Source organism: Xyrauchen texanus, chromosome 21 (assembly GCF_025860055.1).
Source record: "Xyrauchen texanus isolate HMW12.3.18 chromosome 21, RBS_HiC_50CHRs, whole genome shotgun sequence".
Classification (NCBI taxonomy): domain Eukaryota; kingdom Metazoa; phylum Chordata; class Actinopteri; order Cypriniformes; family Catostomidae; genus Xyrauchen; species Xyrauchen texanus.
This window is the reverse complement of record NC_068296.1, coordinates 24,731,234-24,745,830: the sequence shown is the minus strand read 5'-3', so window position 1 is coordinate 24,745,830 and position 14,597 is coordinate 24,731,234. Positions and strand designations below refer to the sequence as shown.

General features: G+C 38.3%; 1 protein-coding gene and 1 pseudogene across 1 annotated transcript; both read right to left on the bottom strand.

Annotated features, from left to right (window-relative positions):
• Positions 1-17: 17 nt before the first annotated feature.
• On the bottom strand, positions 18-1,393 carry LOC127661478 (UDP-GlcNAc:betaGal beta-1,3-N-acetylglucosaminyltransferase 9-like; annotated as a pseudogene).
• Positions 1,394-3,634: 2,241 nt separating this feature from the next.
• On the bottom strand, positions 3,635-14,597 carry bbs2 (Bardet-Biedl syndrome 2). The gene is made up of 18 exons (XM_052152517.1): positions 14,267-14,597; positions 13,418-13,586; positions 11,770-11,997; positions 11,479-11,604; positions 11,329-11,391; positions 11,154-11,231; positions 10,943-11,047; positions 10,737-10,823; positions 8,322-8,457; positions 8,101-8,240; positions 7,868-8,006; positions 7,498-7,669; positions 7,147-7,276; positions 4,920-5,036; positions 4,676-4,813; positions 4,450-4,562; positions 4,213-4,361; positions 3,635-4,055 (listed from the first exon to the last, which is right to left on the bottom strand). The coding sequence occupies exons 2-18, from the start codon at positions 13,532-13,534 to the stop codon at positions 3,949-3,951; spliced, it is 2,145 nt and encodes a 714-aa protein (XP_052008477.1). The 5' UTR covers positions 13,535-13,586; positions 14,267-14,597; the 3' UTR covers positions 3,635-3,948.

Here is a 14,597-nt window from a genome sequence, read left to right as displayed (position 1 = left end):
TTTTTTTCATAGTGGAGTCATTTTGACTTGAAAGATTCAAGTTCCACAAACACTTTCATTCCATAATTTTGGTTTCCAAGCTCCCCTTTTGCCTGGTCTTAACCGTCTTGGGGACCTTGCTTCGCCACTTAAAGGGAAAACTCATGTGACCCTGACTGCTATGACAGTGAAGGTTAGGATCATGCAGGAGGTTCCACATGAGCCAGATATGTGGGACTGTCAAACTGTGAACCACCATTAGTTCTTTGTAGAAGCAGGGGTCAAAGACCTGTAGGTGGGGTGCAGCAGAGGGTCTCACAATCCCAAAGGTGTGGAAGCCCTCGTGGCGAGTCAACTGAAGGCCAATCCTCAGGAGACACATTCCCAGAAAGACATCATCAATAGGGAAAAGTTCCACCTCTTTGCTGGCAAGGTGCAGCCTCAATGCAGTATGTCCTGACATGACAAAGCCCCCTCCACCTGCATAGGATGGGTAGATCCCTTGGATCCATAAATAAACTCAGGAATGAAGTATTTACTGTTGCGTCTGTGAATTAGTTTGGCATGGGCAATGATGTCTCCAATGAAAAGATCTTTATCAATGTCTTTACCCTCAAACATCTCATAGAAATGTTATCAATGTTCACGTACACATCTGCCTCACCCTTAAAAATGAACTTTGCTTTTGAGCAGCTAACATGGACCCATTTTCGGAAGTGAATTTCTTTTAGTGTCAGGTTAAATAAATTGTCTTTAAAGTCCCACAGGAGGATGTCATGACAAGATAGTCTCTCGTAAGCCAACAGCTTGTCCCAGAGTGGGAGAGCTGTTTGATTCTGGGAGACACCAAGAAGAAAAACTCTCCTGACATTAACTCCTTTTTGGAATTCACCCTCTCGTCCCCAGGTGTGTCGAACCTCTTGCCATTGCGACAGATTTGATGGCAATCAGCATGTAGGGAGCACCTCCTGGTCCAGAACATTTCTCTGGTTGATCAATTAGTAGCTTGAAGTCTCGCTGGTCTTTCTTTCAAAGGTAATCCTCAAAGTCAAAGGAAGCATGTGTAGGTAGCAAACTGGATGTTGTTGAGGGCTGGTGAGATTCATCCTTTTGCGTTAATTTAGACTTTGCTTTAGTCCGTGTTTTAGATTTGGACTTTAATTGTCCTTGGGCCTTAGGCTTAATCTGAACCTCAGACTTGCATGGGGGTATAATTTGAGATTTAGAAGGGACAGGCTTAGTTTGCTGTCCCATTGATGCACCTCCAAGCAGGGTTCTGTAACTGGTGGACCCCTGTTCAATGTGCAAAGTCCCCCATGTCGGCATGTCTTTGGTGGACATACAACAGCAGACAGAACAGAACCAATAGAATCAGGGAGCAAAGTACATCTCCCTTTATATAGATCCTCCTCATGCTGTCACTGGTTTGTCATTTCCCAACCCAGCAGTTATTTGGATTTCCTCGCAGCCATTAGGGTTTCTTTAAAGTAAAAGTATAAAATTAATTCAATAAAAATCACTTGCTAAAACTAAAGCAATTTTCAAGATGTCATCATAATCAGTTGTGTAATATATGTTATACTTTTGCTCATAAGAATAAAATACACTTTTCACACTATGCTTAAACGATTTCACTGGTTTTATGAACCCTTGCTCCAGAGCACTGCCCAAACTGAGAGGCCAAAGGTATACAGTAGCTGCATTTCCACTATCGGGCTAAATGAGGGTATCCTAGTGTGTGCCAGGGCCAGTTGCATTCCCACGGTCACTTCTAAGGCTTCCTTGGGGCCAACGACCAAGCGCTTTTGGCCTGCCCATTACCCTTGGGCCAAACAAGGACAACTGGGGATTGAAGCAGGGTCAACGTCAAAGCCGGAGTTTCACTGAATCAGGTCTCACTTTCAACCAAGCAAAGATCAAAATAAGCAAACAAATGGCACTTTCAGTCTCCACCATGTTTATTTTGAGAGCTAGCAAGTCTGAAACCTCTCTCTTGCTTGTGAAATGGGGGAGGCCTGTAGCATTGGCAACAGGGCAGCATATTAAGGGTGCATTTTAGGGCAACGCAGCCGGGCTGTTGGCCCGATGGTAGAGAGGCAGAATGATTTTGGCTTCAAGGCACGAGGCTGATCAGTTGATAGCCTTCGCTCGCAATGGACCGATAGTGGAACCGCAGCTAGTATGAATGACTAATTCAGGGTAAAGTATCAACAGTGTGAATCATGGCCAAATTTTATTTAAACCCAGCATTATATTAACCCAGGATTAAAAATAACCCTTTGTAACTGGCATAGTCAGCGTTGTGTTTGATGGAATTGGATAGACAATAGACATCTGTGGTTGGGTCGACTTGTGACTTATTCCCTGATGAAACAAAATACAACCAGTCTTTAAAAATGGAAAGGTAGCACACAAGCTCCTTACCGCAGTTATCTTGAATGAATGTTACATTTATATAGTGCCTTTTTCTGACACTACACTCTACCAGTTATGTGCTTTAGACCACTACACCATCACCACTTGACCAGTTATGCTCCATGAACAGTCAGGACTGCATACTTCTGTGAAATATGATACACAAACAATATATGACAGTATCCCCATCTAAGATTTACAATAAACTTATAAACTGATTAATCCCTTTCATTTAAAAGTAAAAAAATTAAACAAAAATCTGCACCTGTTGAAACTTAATTTTGTACATTATCCATGCTTTCTTTCCAAAAACAGGTGATGAGATAAAGTTGCTTTTCCTCTGCCTATTTTCTTTAAACAAGAAAATAATACTTAGAGTATCTTGAATACTTTAAAAATAAAAGATTAGGAGTCAAGCTTGCTGTAAGATTATGAATGTTTTTAGAAAGATGTCACCAAAATGTGCTGTCTAACACTGGTACATGCTATTCCTGCTGCATAATGTAGACTCTTAATAGCACTGCCGACATTTACCTTTTAAAATGTCACTAGACCCTGCCCTGTGCAGACACGTCCATTTGCAAACTACACCTTAAACCCTGGAGCCAACAGGGACATGTAACAAAAAGTGTGCTTTTATTTTTCGATTGCATTCATTCTCATGTTTGTCAGGGCTACTGTACATTTGATATCCAGCCAGCCTGCTCCTGTAGGTTGTCTTTTACAAAGTTTGCTGATTCCATACTGTCTTTAACTAATTTCTGTCTCCATCAAAACAGATCTACAAGACTTACCCAGCAGAAGGCATGATACCGCTGAAGCCAGATCCAAACATCTGCTTCTACTAGTAGAGCTGCTGTACCCTCTGCATGCATGTCTGGAAAAACCTTTTCCAAACCTTGCAGACTCGGTCAAAGGCTCTACGTTGCTGAATGCATGGCATTTCTGTTCCGTTTAACTGGACATCCGTTACAAGCCCTAGAGATTTTCTATATGCAAATTTTAAAGAACACTTTTTTTCCATTGTATCACGTGACACCATAGAGCAGCTCGGCAGATGTGTCGCCTGTCAGATGCCAGCACAGCAACTGGAGAACTTTAAGCGGCGTACTAATGCATCACATGTGCTCACTGGCTCTTGCTATTCTAGTTTATGAAAGCTCATAATGTAAGAAAAGAAAGCTGCAGTAATGTGCAATGTTCACCATCATAGGGAGGCACGAAAACTGACACACTTGATGTAATAATTTAATTAAATCTGAAAACTTGCTCATATACAGTTGATATCAGTCAATTTACACACATTTCCTTGGTAGACAAAATACAGTCTCTTTGGCTATCACGTTGTCAAGATACCCACTTAGTTATTCCTCTACACAAAAAGGCTGCCAATATGAGGCATGGATTAAAACAAATCCCATCAAGCAGGCTTTTCCATTACCCAACAGACTACTGGACTCTTTGGCCGTTTGGAGTCTCCCCCAGGAGCATGGTGTGATCTGATCTTGCAGACTTCTCTGCTTGAAGGATATTTAGGCCCAGAACATAGCTTCCTCAGGATGATGCAGTCCCTGCTCTCATGATCTTGAAAAGAGCATTTATGTTGTTGTTCTTGATAGAATCCCGACAGGCAGTGATGACCTGATTTTTTGGCTTGCCCACTGAGAGACAAGAAAATATGATTTAAAATGAATTTGAACAGTAATTACAATTAAATGCTAAAAAAGTACGAGACCATTTACACCTATTCCATCCAGGCTATAATCATTGATGGCCATTTATGGATTGCTATATTCCCTCTCATTAAAATTCACCAACCTCTCAATCTCCCTGCTCTTTGGATGGCCTGGTTAACTGATTTTAGGCGTGCAAGGAGGGCGTTGTGATTATTAGACCGGATTTTGTATTCGTTAATCAAATCTCTGTTGAGGTCGTACAGCTCAATGTAACGCTTCTTCATAGTTCTCCTAGAAAAAGGAATATCATTTAGTTAAGTACTTGTTTGTTAAGAAAAAGAGAGAGGTCTGGACTGAATAATCATAAGAAGATACTAACCAATCACCCATGAGTCTGGCATCTTCTGCCTGCACAAGCATGTTTCTTATGTAGTTGGAATGATCTGCCATTGCTGCTGTAAGCTTTTGATGCACGGAGTGAAAATCATCCACCTATCACAAACATGGAAGGTTATGTACAATGAATAGACAAGCAATAAAAGATAATAATGTGACCATTTTCAGATATTATACTTAAATCTTATGGCGATGCTTTTATTGCTAACCTCAGTGAGATTGGCTCGCAGCTCTTTGAAGTAGGCAGGAAAATCTGCTTCTGCTTGTAAATCTTCTATGGCCAGAAAAGAGGCAAGTGACTGGACCAGATCTCCAGCTAGATCAATGTCATCTGTGTTCAGCGTGATCTAATGAAACAGAACAACGATTTTTTACAAATGTATAAAGAACATAAAAAGACTTTAAAATCTCTAAAATAGCTTAATATTTTCTCAGAACACCTAATGGCAGTACCTCTCCACTGGGTTGCATGTTGATTCTTAGGAGACCACCACGCAGTGCAGTGAAGGTGATGTCTGGACTATCAATGCCCTCGGGCAGGAGAAAGTTTTGGTTTAGCCACATGACCACCTGCAGACATAGATGACGTTGCTTTAGGATCACATTTCAGAACTGTAATACACAACACTGTATAACAGTGTTTTTGTTTATGTAGTATTAAATGATGTCAGTCGATTACATTTTTTAATCGTGATTAATCACCGACATTTTCATAGTTAATTGCATATTGTGTATTTTCGGATATTTTACTGCTTTTGTCAAAACGCCCTTATTTCCTTCTCAGAAAAGAAAACAATGCGTAACAATCATGCTTTATTAACATTTTCCAAACAAAGCCTTCCACAGTATAAAGATAGAAATGCACTACAATATAACCAATTTAAGTAACATTAGACGTTTCACTAAGACTAAGTGGGACTTTAACTAATAGGTTGCATATTCATTGCAATGGGCATTAAATCTCTTAAAACTGTCATCCTCCACAATATTAATAAGCCGGCTGACTGTGGATATCTGCTTTGCTACAGCAGTTGTGCAACCACATTCACGATTCACGTCAGGGCGTCAATACCAGCGCCAATCAAGTCCGGGTGGACACATCAGAAAGGTTCTGCCCTACGCCAGGGTTTGTACAGATGCTTCAAAGTTAAATTCACAGACTTTAAAAGACTTTTCAAGCACATTTTGATTTGTTTTCAAGGACTATGCTCGAGAGGTCATTAAAACAAATACTTTATTTGTTATTTTTAAATAAAAATATTTTTATTCATTCAGTTAACTTATTTTTATAAAACACCACTAATTACAAGTAAAACATATCTTAATATGCATCTTTAACTACACACTCTCACAGTAACAATTCTTGGTTCATTCATGATGAAATTGATGTGCAGTTGTAGTGTGCTTCCTTTAAAACACACTTTGCTTTCCAACAAAAGTGACTAACTGGATTCGTAAATAGTAGTCCATATGACTCATGTGCTATGTTTTTAAAGTCACACAAGAGATTTATGTGAGGAACGGACCCAAATTACAAATGGGTCATTCTTGACCACCAATTTTTCTGTGAAAATATTACAATTAAAATGTGAATTAATAACTTTTTAACATGCTGGGAAAAATCAGTATGCATATTTAAGAAGCCTCTGAACTCGGACCTTAAAAATGATTTTCCACAAATTTTTGTATTTAAAAAAAAATCGTTAAAACATTGAAAACACCAATGCCATGAAATCAAGTGACAAACATTCTTTTTTAAATGTTTTTATATATATATATATATATATATATATATATATATATATATATATATATATATATATATATATAATTTTGTTTTGCTTTTTTGCAAACTTTTTCGGCCTTGAATTAATGTTTGTATTAAAAATAAGTACAAAATAAACACCATTCCACACCATTGATCAGCATTCAAATCTGAGAACATTTTACATCTAATCTAATTTTATCACTCTGGAGAGTAATTTGTAATTAAAATTGATAGTTGCAAGGATTCATACTTGTTAAATCTGCCACAGCAGTATCTATAAAATATTTATTTTTAAATCCTCCAGTAACAATTGATTGTGGTTGGCCCATTCTGAACAGTGCTGCCAAATGTAACAGGTGCCATGTGACAGCGCCATCTTTGCTCCGATTCAGCAGTGGTCTGGACCTCTGACCATATGTTTAAAAAGAAGTACGGTGTTTCGTCTGCACCAGCAGAAGTATCTACAGTACGTTTTTGAACCGTTAAAGGAACCGACGTGGCATGTCGTCATGTTTTTCCAAAATTAAAAAAATATATTTAATTTATTAATTGATTTAAGCATTGTATTTTAAGATTTTCTATAATTCAAGCACTTTTTAAGCACCTCTTGGAAAAAATTGCTATTTTCAAGGGTTTTCCACGACCTAAATTTGAAAAAGTCAAATTCAAGTACTTAAAGCAACTTGTATGAATGCTGCAACCAGTGTTTATGATGGTTTATGCTTTATTAATAGTAAATGCATTAATAGGGATTAAGGAATATTATGCAATAAATTGTTTTTTCATAATTGTATGCGCGCTAATGTGTTAACTTTGACAGCTCTAGCAGTATTGTGAGGAGAGGGCGAGTCCTTCACACCACTTGTTCGTTGCTGTAATTACACAATTGTGCAAATATTTGTGTTGTTTTACCCTCTGAGGCCTATCATTGATGCTGAATGTAACTCTTCCTGTAGGTTGAGTGGCTGAGGGGTCAACATTAAGGTCATACATGGAGAAGCGAGGAAGCTGACGTGTGATCTCAAACACATGAAACTGTGTACTGCAGAATAAGGGAAAGAAGGGACAAAATTGTCATGACCATTGATTAGAAATGCGTCCACTCTACTATTGCTTGTCCAAGACAACTTCATCTTAAACATAACAACCATCATTTTTAATGTCTTTCTCCAGAGAGATTTTGTCAAATTAATCCTCAAAAAAGGAAATTTACATACTAAAATAGTCTGGAAATATTTATGATGATGCTCTGCAGAGGAGTACCTTGTCTTCCCTCCCACAAAGGCTTTGATGTGAAGGTCCACTGGAATGTCTTTTGGAGGAATGATGGGGACACGGACACACCCAGAGAGGTTTTGAGTGCTAGGGTGAACCACATGACTCTCACCTTCAAAAATTCCTTCAGCAAATATCAGCACGGCTCTAATGATAGTTTCTAAAGGAGGACAGCACAAAAAATGGGATGATCCTACAGTATGACGATCCAGTCTGAAGACTTTTTCAACACCTTTTTTAAATGCTACATAGATTGAGGGAAAGGCTTATTTCTGTATCATTTTTCATTTTTAAGAAATGGACTGAGAAACCCTCTTCTACTGGATCAGTTGTAGTTAAAATTTTCTAAGGTTCAAACCATTTGGGGTGGAGATTTTGAGCTCTATATGGGCTCTCTGGTTCTCTGTGGCTCTTTGTACAGACAAGGCCGTCTGGAGCTGTGTGTTGGCTGGAATTACACCCATCTTAGCCTCCCCCTCAGAGATACCAGTAGCAGTCTGTGTCAAACAAATATTTACTGTCATCAAACGGCATCCAAAACATCAACAATGCATCAAAAGTGTACCACTGTGTTACATCTACATATACAACCTTGCCATTATCCTCATAGTTTCGTAACTCCAGCAAAAGGTTTTGTTTTCTTTGGCTCAGCTCCCTGATCAGGTCTTGTTCTACACTTGCATCCATCAGGTTTCCCTTCATCTCCTTACTAGCAGGCAGGTAGCCACGCACTATGAAACAACACACAAAATACTTATGAGCAAATTATGAAAGACAGCAGTCATAAATAAAAAAATAAACTCTCATATTACCTTCTCCCTCCACAGAGGTGCAAATTAGCTGGATTTGTCCATCCATGCGATAGTCTCCCTCCACAATGCCAGCTACAGAAGAGGAGAAGTTATCCTTGAAGATCACCTCACCTGTGCGATCACTGCGTGCATCAATCTAGATATGCAATCACAGGGAACATGCTTATGGAAACCTCTTATTATACCAATAAGCATCTTGGTAGAAAATATTTGATTGTCCTTGCTAAAACATACAGTTACCCCAAAAGGTCTTGGAAACTTGAGTCACACTTAAAAATGTCTGAACATTAATCATTATATTAGATACAAAATATCAAATTAAGTGGCATCTGCAAATAATCGATGCCAGACCTTTTCTAAGAATTAACTTTCTTTTTTGAAGCCCCTTTTCAATTACTTAGTGGTTAATACGAGGTAGACCGATATATCAGTTTTACAGATTAATCGGTGCCGAAAAGTTGCTTTTTCGTTCAGTTATCTGCAAAATGTAAGCAGATAGTTTCCAATAGTGTATTTTTTTTTTTTTTATTCCTAAACAATACACCTAATCTGATGAGTGACAGACAGACAGACAGACAGACAGACAGACAGACAGACAGACAGACACACACACACACACACACGGTTGGAATAACATACAGATTTTGCTGTTTTGGAAGGAAATTTAATTCAAGCTTAAGTGGCATTCAACTGATCAAAAAGTATAGTCATTACTGATGTAAAAAAAAAGAAAAACACCATCACTATTTGAAATTTTTTATTTTTGATCAAATCTAGACAGGCCCCATTTCCAGCAGCCATCTCTCCAACACATTATCCTTGAGAAATCATCCTAAATTGCTATTTTGGTACTAGAAAATCACTTGCGATTATATCAAACACAGTTGAAAGCTATTTGGTTTGTTAAATGAAGCTTAACATTGACTTTGTGTTTGTTTTTGAGTTGCAACAGTATGCAATAGACTGGCATGTCTTAAGGTCAATACTAGGTCAAAATGGTAAAAAAGGAACAGCTTTCTCTAGAAACTCATCAGTCAATCATTGTTTTGAGGAATGACTGTTATACAATGCTTGAAATAGCCAAAAAACTGAAGATTTCATACAAAGATTTACACTACAGAAAAAAGAGATGTGGAAGGCCAGATGTACAACTAAACAAGAGGATAAGTACATCAGAGTCTCTAGTTTGAGAAATAGATGCCTCACATGTCTTCAGCTGACAGCTTCATTGAATTCTACCCACTCAACAGCAGTTTCATGTACAACAGTAAAGAGAAGACTCAGGGGTGCAGGCCTTATGGGAGAATTGCAAAGAAAAAGCCACTTTTGAAACAGAGAAACAAAAATAAAAGGTTAGAGTGGGTTAGAGTAACCCATTGAGATTTTGTGGGATCAGCTAGACTGTAAGGTGTGTAAGAAGTGCCCAACAAGACAGCCACATCTATGGCAAGTGCTACAGGTGTGGGGTGAAATGTCACCTGAGTATCTGAACAAACTGATAGCAAGAATACCAAGGATCTGCAAAGCTGCCATTGCTGCATGTGGAGGATTTTTTGATGAGAACACATTGAAGTAGTTTAAGTTCTGAATATTATCACATTATTAATGTTCTGACTCTACATTGTGATCAGTTGAATTCCACTTTGGTGAATAAAAGTATACATTTATTTCCATAAGAGCAAAATCTGTACATTATCCCAAACTTTTGACCGCCAGTGTATACACACACACACACACACACACACACACACACACACACACAACTCTTCATCAAGTGAATATATAGTCTATAAAAAGCTTAATTTGTTAAACACATGCATATGGTGTATTGTAATGGAGCAAAGTCTCTATCATTTTTAAAATAACACTATGTATTCCAGGCTTGTTTATAGATAAAAGACCCAAATTATACAACAAATCTTAATTTTTCTAATTGTTAGTGGAAATTTGGGTGCACAATAAACTGCACCCGGGAATTTATTCATTTTGGACTCTTGTAACCTCAATGTCTGTGCCTGTCATAGTAAGAAAAGACAAATATTTATATAATCATTCTATAAATTGATTTAAAAAACAACAACAACAACAACAACAACTATTGGCTGATTAATCGGTAATTAGCCTTTTCCACCACCTTAGTTATCGCTCGACCTCTAGTATGAAATCAGTTCCCCTCAAGATCATACAGACTAACCACAGGTGTAATTCATCAAATTAACTATGAACATGTTACAAAAAATTTTACACCAGAAAGTGTGCAAAGTGTGAAATATTTGCTGGAAAAGTGTTTGTTTGTGTTCCTTTTTTAATAAATGACACTTGGTTTGCTATTTTGTTATATAATTTAAATATCTTTATACATTTCTAAGTGTGGCTTAAGTGTCCAATAATTTCTGGGGACAACTGTACACTCACCTTTCCATTGGACCACCCAGTTATTAGCTCAACAACGCCATCAGCATTAAGATCAAAGGCATGGATGCTCATGGCGTGGTTTTTAGACTGTGAGAAAACGAGAACAAAGTATGGAGGAACATGAATAGCCCTGTTTTGGCTTGATTGAGTGATGAGTAATCATGTTCTCAGAGGACAAATTGTCGATTCATTTTTGATTGTACAACCTTGATCCTCCAGTAGCGGGCAGTGCGGTCATATACTCCTACTGTTCCATTGGCCAGTGCATAACCAAATCTGCTGCCATGCATGTGACAAAGCGACGTGACTGTCTGAGAGGAACAGAAAGCAATAACTGCATAAAATAATTTTTATCCCCCACCCCTCACAAAAAAAAATCCCCTGCCCAACTATCAACAATGTTTTCAGAATTCATACCTCATTTTCAGCCATCTCAGTCACCAGCTCATCTTCTCTGAACACTCTGATGTCAAAGTCCTCTGACCCAACAAGAAGCTGCATTGGAAAAGTAGAATATGTGGTGGTTTTATATTTTTATTTTTATAACTGACAAATTAATTGTATTATTTGAAAATATAATTCTTTACAACACCTCATTTTTGCCATCTCCAGTAAAGTCGCAGAGCACAAGTGATCGTACATTATCTCCCGTGACCTTCAATGAAAAATATTTATGAAGTCATACATAAAAACTTCTCCTTTTATTCAAAAGCAGCAAACAGATAGAGCCAAATGATCTTACTGTCCAAAACTGGTCATTTCCCTCATAGTCAAAGCCTTGGAGAGCACAATTGCCTCCAATGATGGCAAGAGGGGACTGGTTATCTCCTAGCTTTCCAAGGACAATGGCATTGGCCCCGTCAGACACCTGTTACATAAAAAGCATTTGATAAACATTCATACATAACCTTTCCATTGATCTCTTGGTGGCCATGGCATACTAAACCTTGTACTATTAAAAATTCTTGTATGAATAAAAGGTTTTAAAGAAATACAAAAAATGAACCATTCATTCAAGATATCACAGTCTTACCTCCTTGTAGAAAATATCAGCATTGTCATGCACATCATAAGCCAGCAGGTTGGTTTGAGAGCCTACAAGCAGTGTGTGTCCTGTGGTGTTGGGTCCAAGAGTACCAGCCGTTAGGCAGCTGACTGCCTGGTTGATATTTAGGAGTGAGATATCAGAGTCCTGGGTACTTTGACTCAGCCGGTGGGCCACTGGTCTCTGACCTCGAGTGTGAGGGTTGTGGATAAACACCTGGATGGGTATAGAAGTGGCTATTATGATGTGAAAAATGGAGTGGTGGTGGCATAGTGAGCTAAAGCACTGTACTGGTAAGCAGAATGTTGCCAGTTCGATCCCCAGAGCCACCACCATTGTGTCCTTGAGCAAGGCTCCAGGGGGATTGTCCCTGTAATACGTGCACTGTGAGTTGCTTTGGATAAAAGGATCTGCCAAATGCACAAATATAAAATGTAAATGAAAAAAACAGCTATATAGGGCTTCTCCTTTTTTGGAACCCTATAAAGTCATACAACAAACAGGGCACTTAAGATCAGACTGTCCTGCCAAGCTGAGAAAAACGTTTGTCAGCAGAATTTTTTTAATTGTAGTGTCAGTAGTGACCAAGAATGCAACTACAACAATGACACTAAAGCCATCTTTATACTGCAAAGGTGTCACAGAAGCTGTTTAATGCATTTATGAATGAATGAGAATGTAAAGTTATTCTTTTAAATATGAAACTAAATTATGAAATAAATGCTCTATCAAGACAAATTTAAAGCCTGCTGATGCTACATTTCATTTACACAGAACCAGAGCAGCATCAAAACTGCCTTTGATATAAGGGGCTGAGGTGGGTCAGAGCAGGCATCATTTAGTCTGGCTTTTGCTGCATTGCGTCTTTGCACAGAATTTTAAACAGGCACAGAACAGATTTAAAAGGGTAGTTCACCCAAAAATGAAAATGATCTTATCCTTTACCCTCATACTATCCCAGAATCATATGACTTACTTTCTTCTGATCAACACAATTAAAGATTTTTAGAAGACTATAAGCTCTATTGGTCCATACAATGCAAGTGAATGGTGACTGAAACTTTGAAGCTCCAAAAAGCAGATAAAGCAACATAAAATTAATCCATATCATCTGAAGCGATTAAATTGGTCTTGGGTGAGAACAGACCAAAATGTAACTCCTTTTTCACTGTACATCTTGCCATTGAAATCTCTAGGCATGATCATGATTTCAAGCTCGATTAAACGCATGAACAGAGCGCTAGGAAATAATCATGCTTGAAATCATGACCACCAAGGAGACTGTTGATGTCAAATTGTATAGTAAAAGAATTGGTTATATTTTGGTCTGTTCTCACTCAAATCTGACTGGATCGCTTCAGAAGACATTGATTAATTGGAGTATTATGGATTAGGTTTATGATGCCTTTATGTGTATTTCGGAGCTTCAATGTTTTGACCACCATTCACTTGAATTGTATGGACCTACAGAGATTAGATATTCTTCAAAAATGTTCATTTGTGTTCAGCAGAAGAAAAAGTCATTCACATATAAGATGGCATATGTATTTGGTTGATCTATTCCTTTAACAGCTGTGTAAAGACACCTTAGGTTGCAGAGGACCACCCTTTATCACTATGTAAATTAAACGTTTACCTTCCCTGCTTGTGTGGCTGCAGTGAGGCATGGGTGAATCCCATCATACTTTCCAACAGCAACCATTCGAGGGTTAATCTTATGGTTCAGTTTAAGGGTGAAGATCGGCACTAACATAGCGGCACAGCTCAACACCAAAAGCAGATCTGTTATGTTTCTGAATGACAACCTGTGAAACCACCACAAACATATATGTTACAGCAATGACGGTGAGCAATCAAATAATATACCAGAGATCTTTTGACTTTTGAGGCTTTAGAAAAACACAGGACTGTTATCAACGGTCTACTCCTAGTACATATTTTACCAAACTAGAATTAATAAAAAAAATGTATGGATTAGCCTAATAGATTTAGATCAGCTGACTGTATGTAGGGTTTAGCAGTGCCGTCTATAGCCCATCTAACTACCCCTTCTCTCTGGGTAATAGAATAAACAGCTTACTGTTCTTCTCGCCCGCTGAGGCTTCCGTTGCCTAGCAACAGTGGGAAGATTGCCACGGCAATATCAAAGCACTTTTGCTAGCATGCTATTCTGCTAATCCTTTCAGTTTACACTTCTGCTCACTCTGTTTGTAACAAAGTACAGATTTACTGTGCATGTCTTATGTTTTTGTCAATACGACGCCAGTTCGATTCCAAATGAAGGAATATACATTATGTATATATATTTCAAAGAAATGTGTGAGCCTGATAGATGCTATAGACAACTCACTGGCTAGGGGTGCTAGTTGCGTGAAAAACGTTCAGAACCACTTTATACAGAGCTTGCAGATGATAAAGAGAAATGTGCATTTTGGGATATTTCCTTAATTGCAATAAGAGCTTTTCTAAACACACGTTGTCTTACCGAAATCGCTGGTTTGTTTCCTGCCAGGTGGTGTTTTTGGGCTGTTATTTAGCTGGACAGACTGATACCATAACTTGAAGAGGATTGTTTGTAGCTGTGCAGTGAGCACGCGCAGAAGTACCCATTTGAACTGAAGCAGATCTCTGTAGCAGTCAGTCCACTGTCGGCTATCTTTGGAACGCTCTCGGGAGACTATTTCCAGTCATTGAATTAAGTAATTGAGCTTGAATGAAGAAAGACCAAAATCTCAAAAACGGTTGGTCAAGATTACGATCAAAGAACATATCAAATCACCTATGAAATCTGACAATACTGGTACCATAAATTGTGA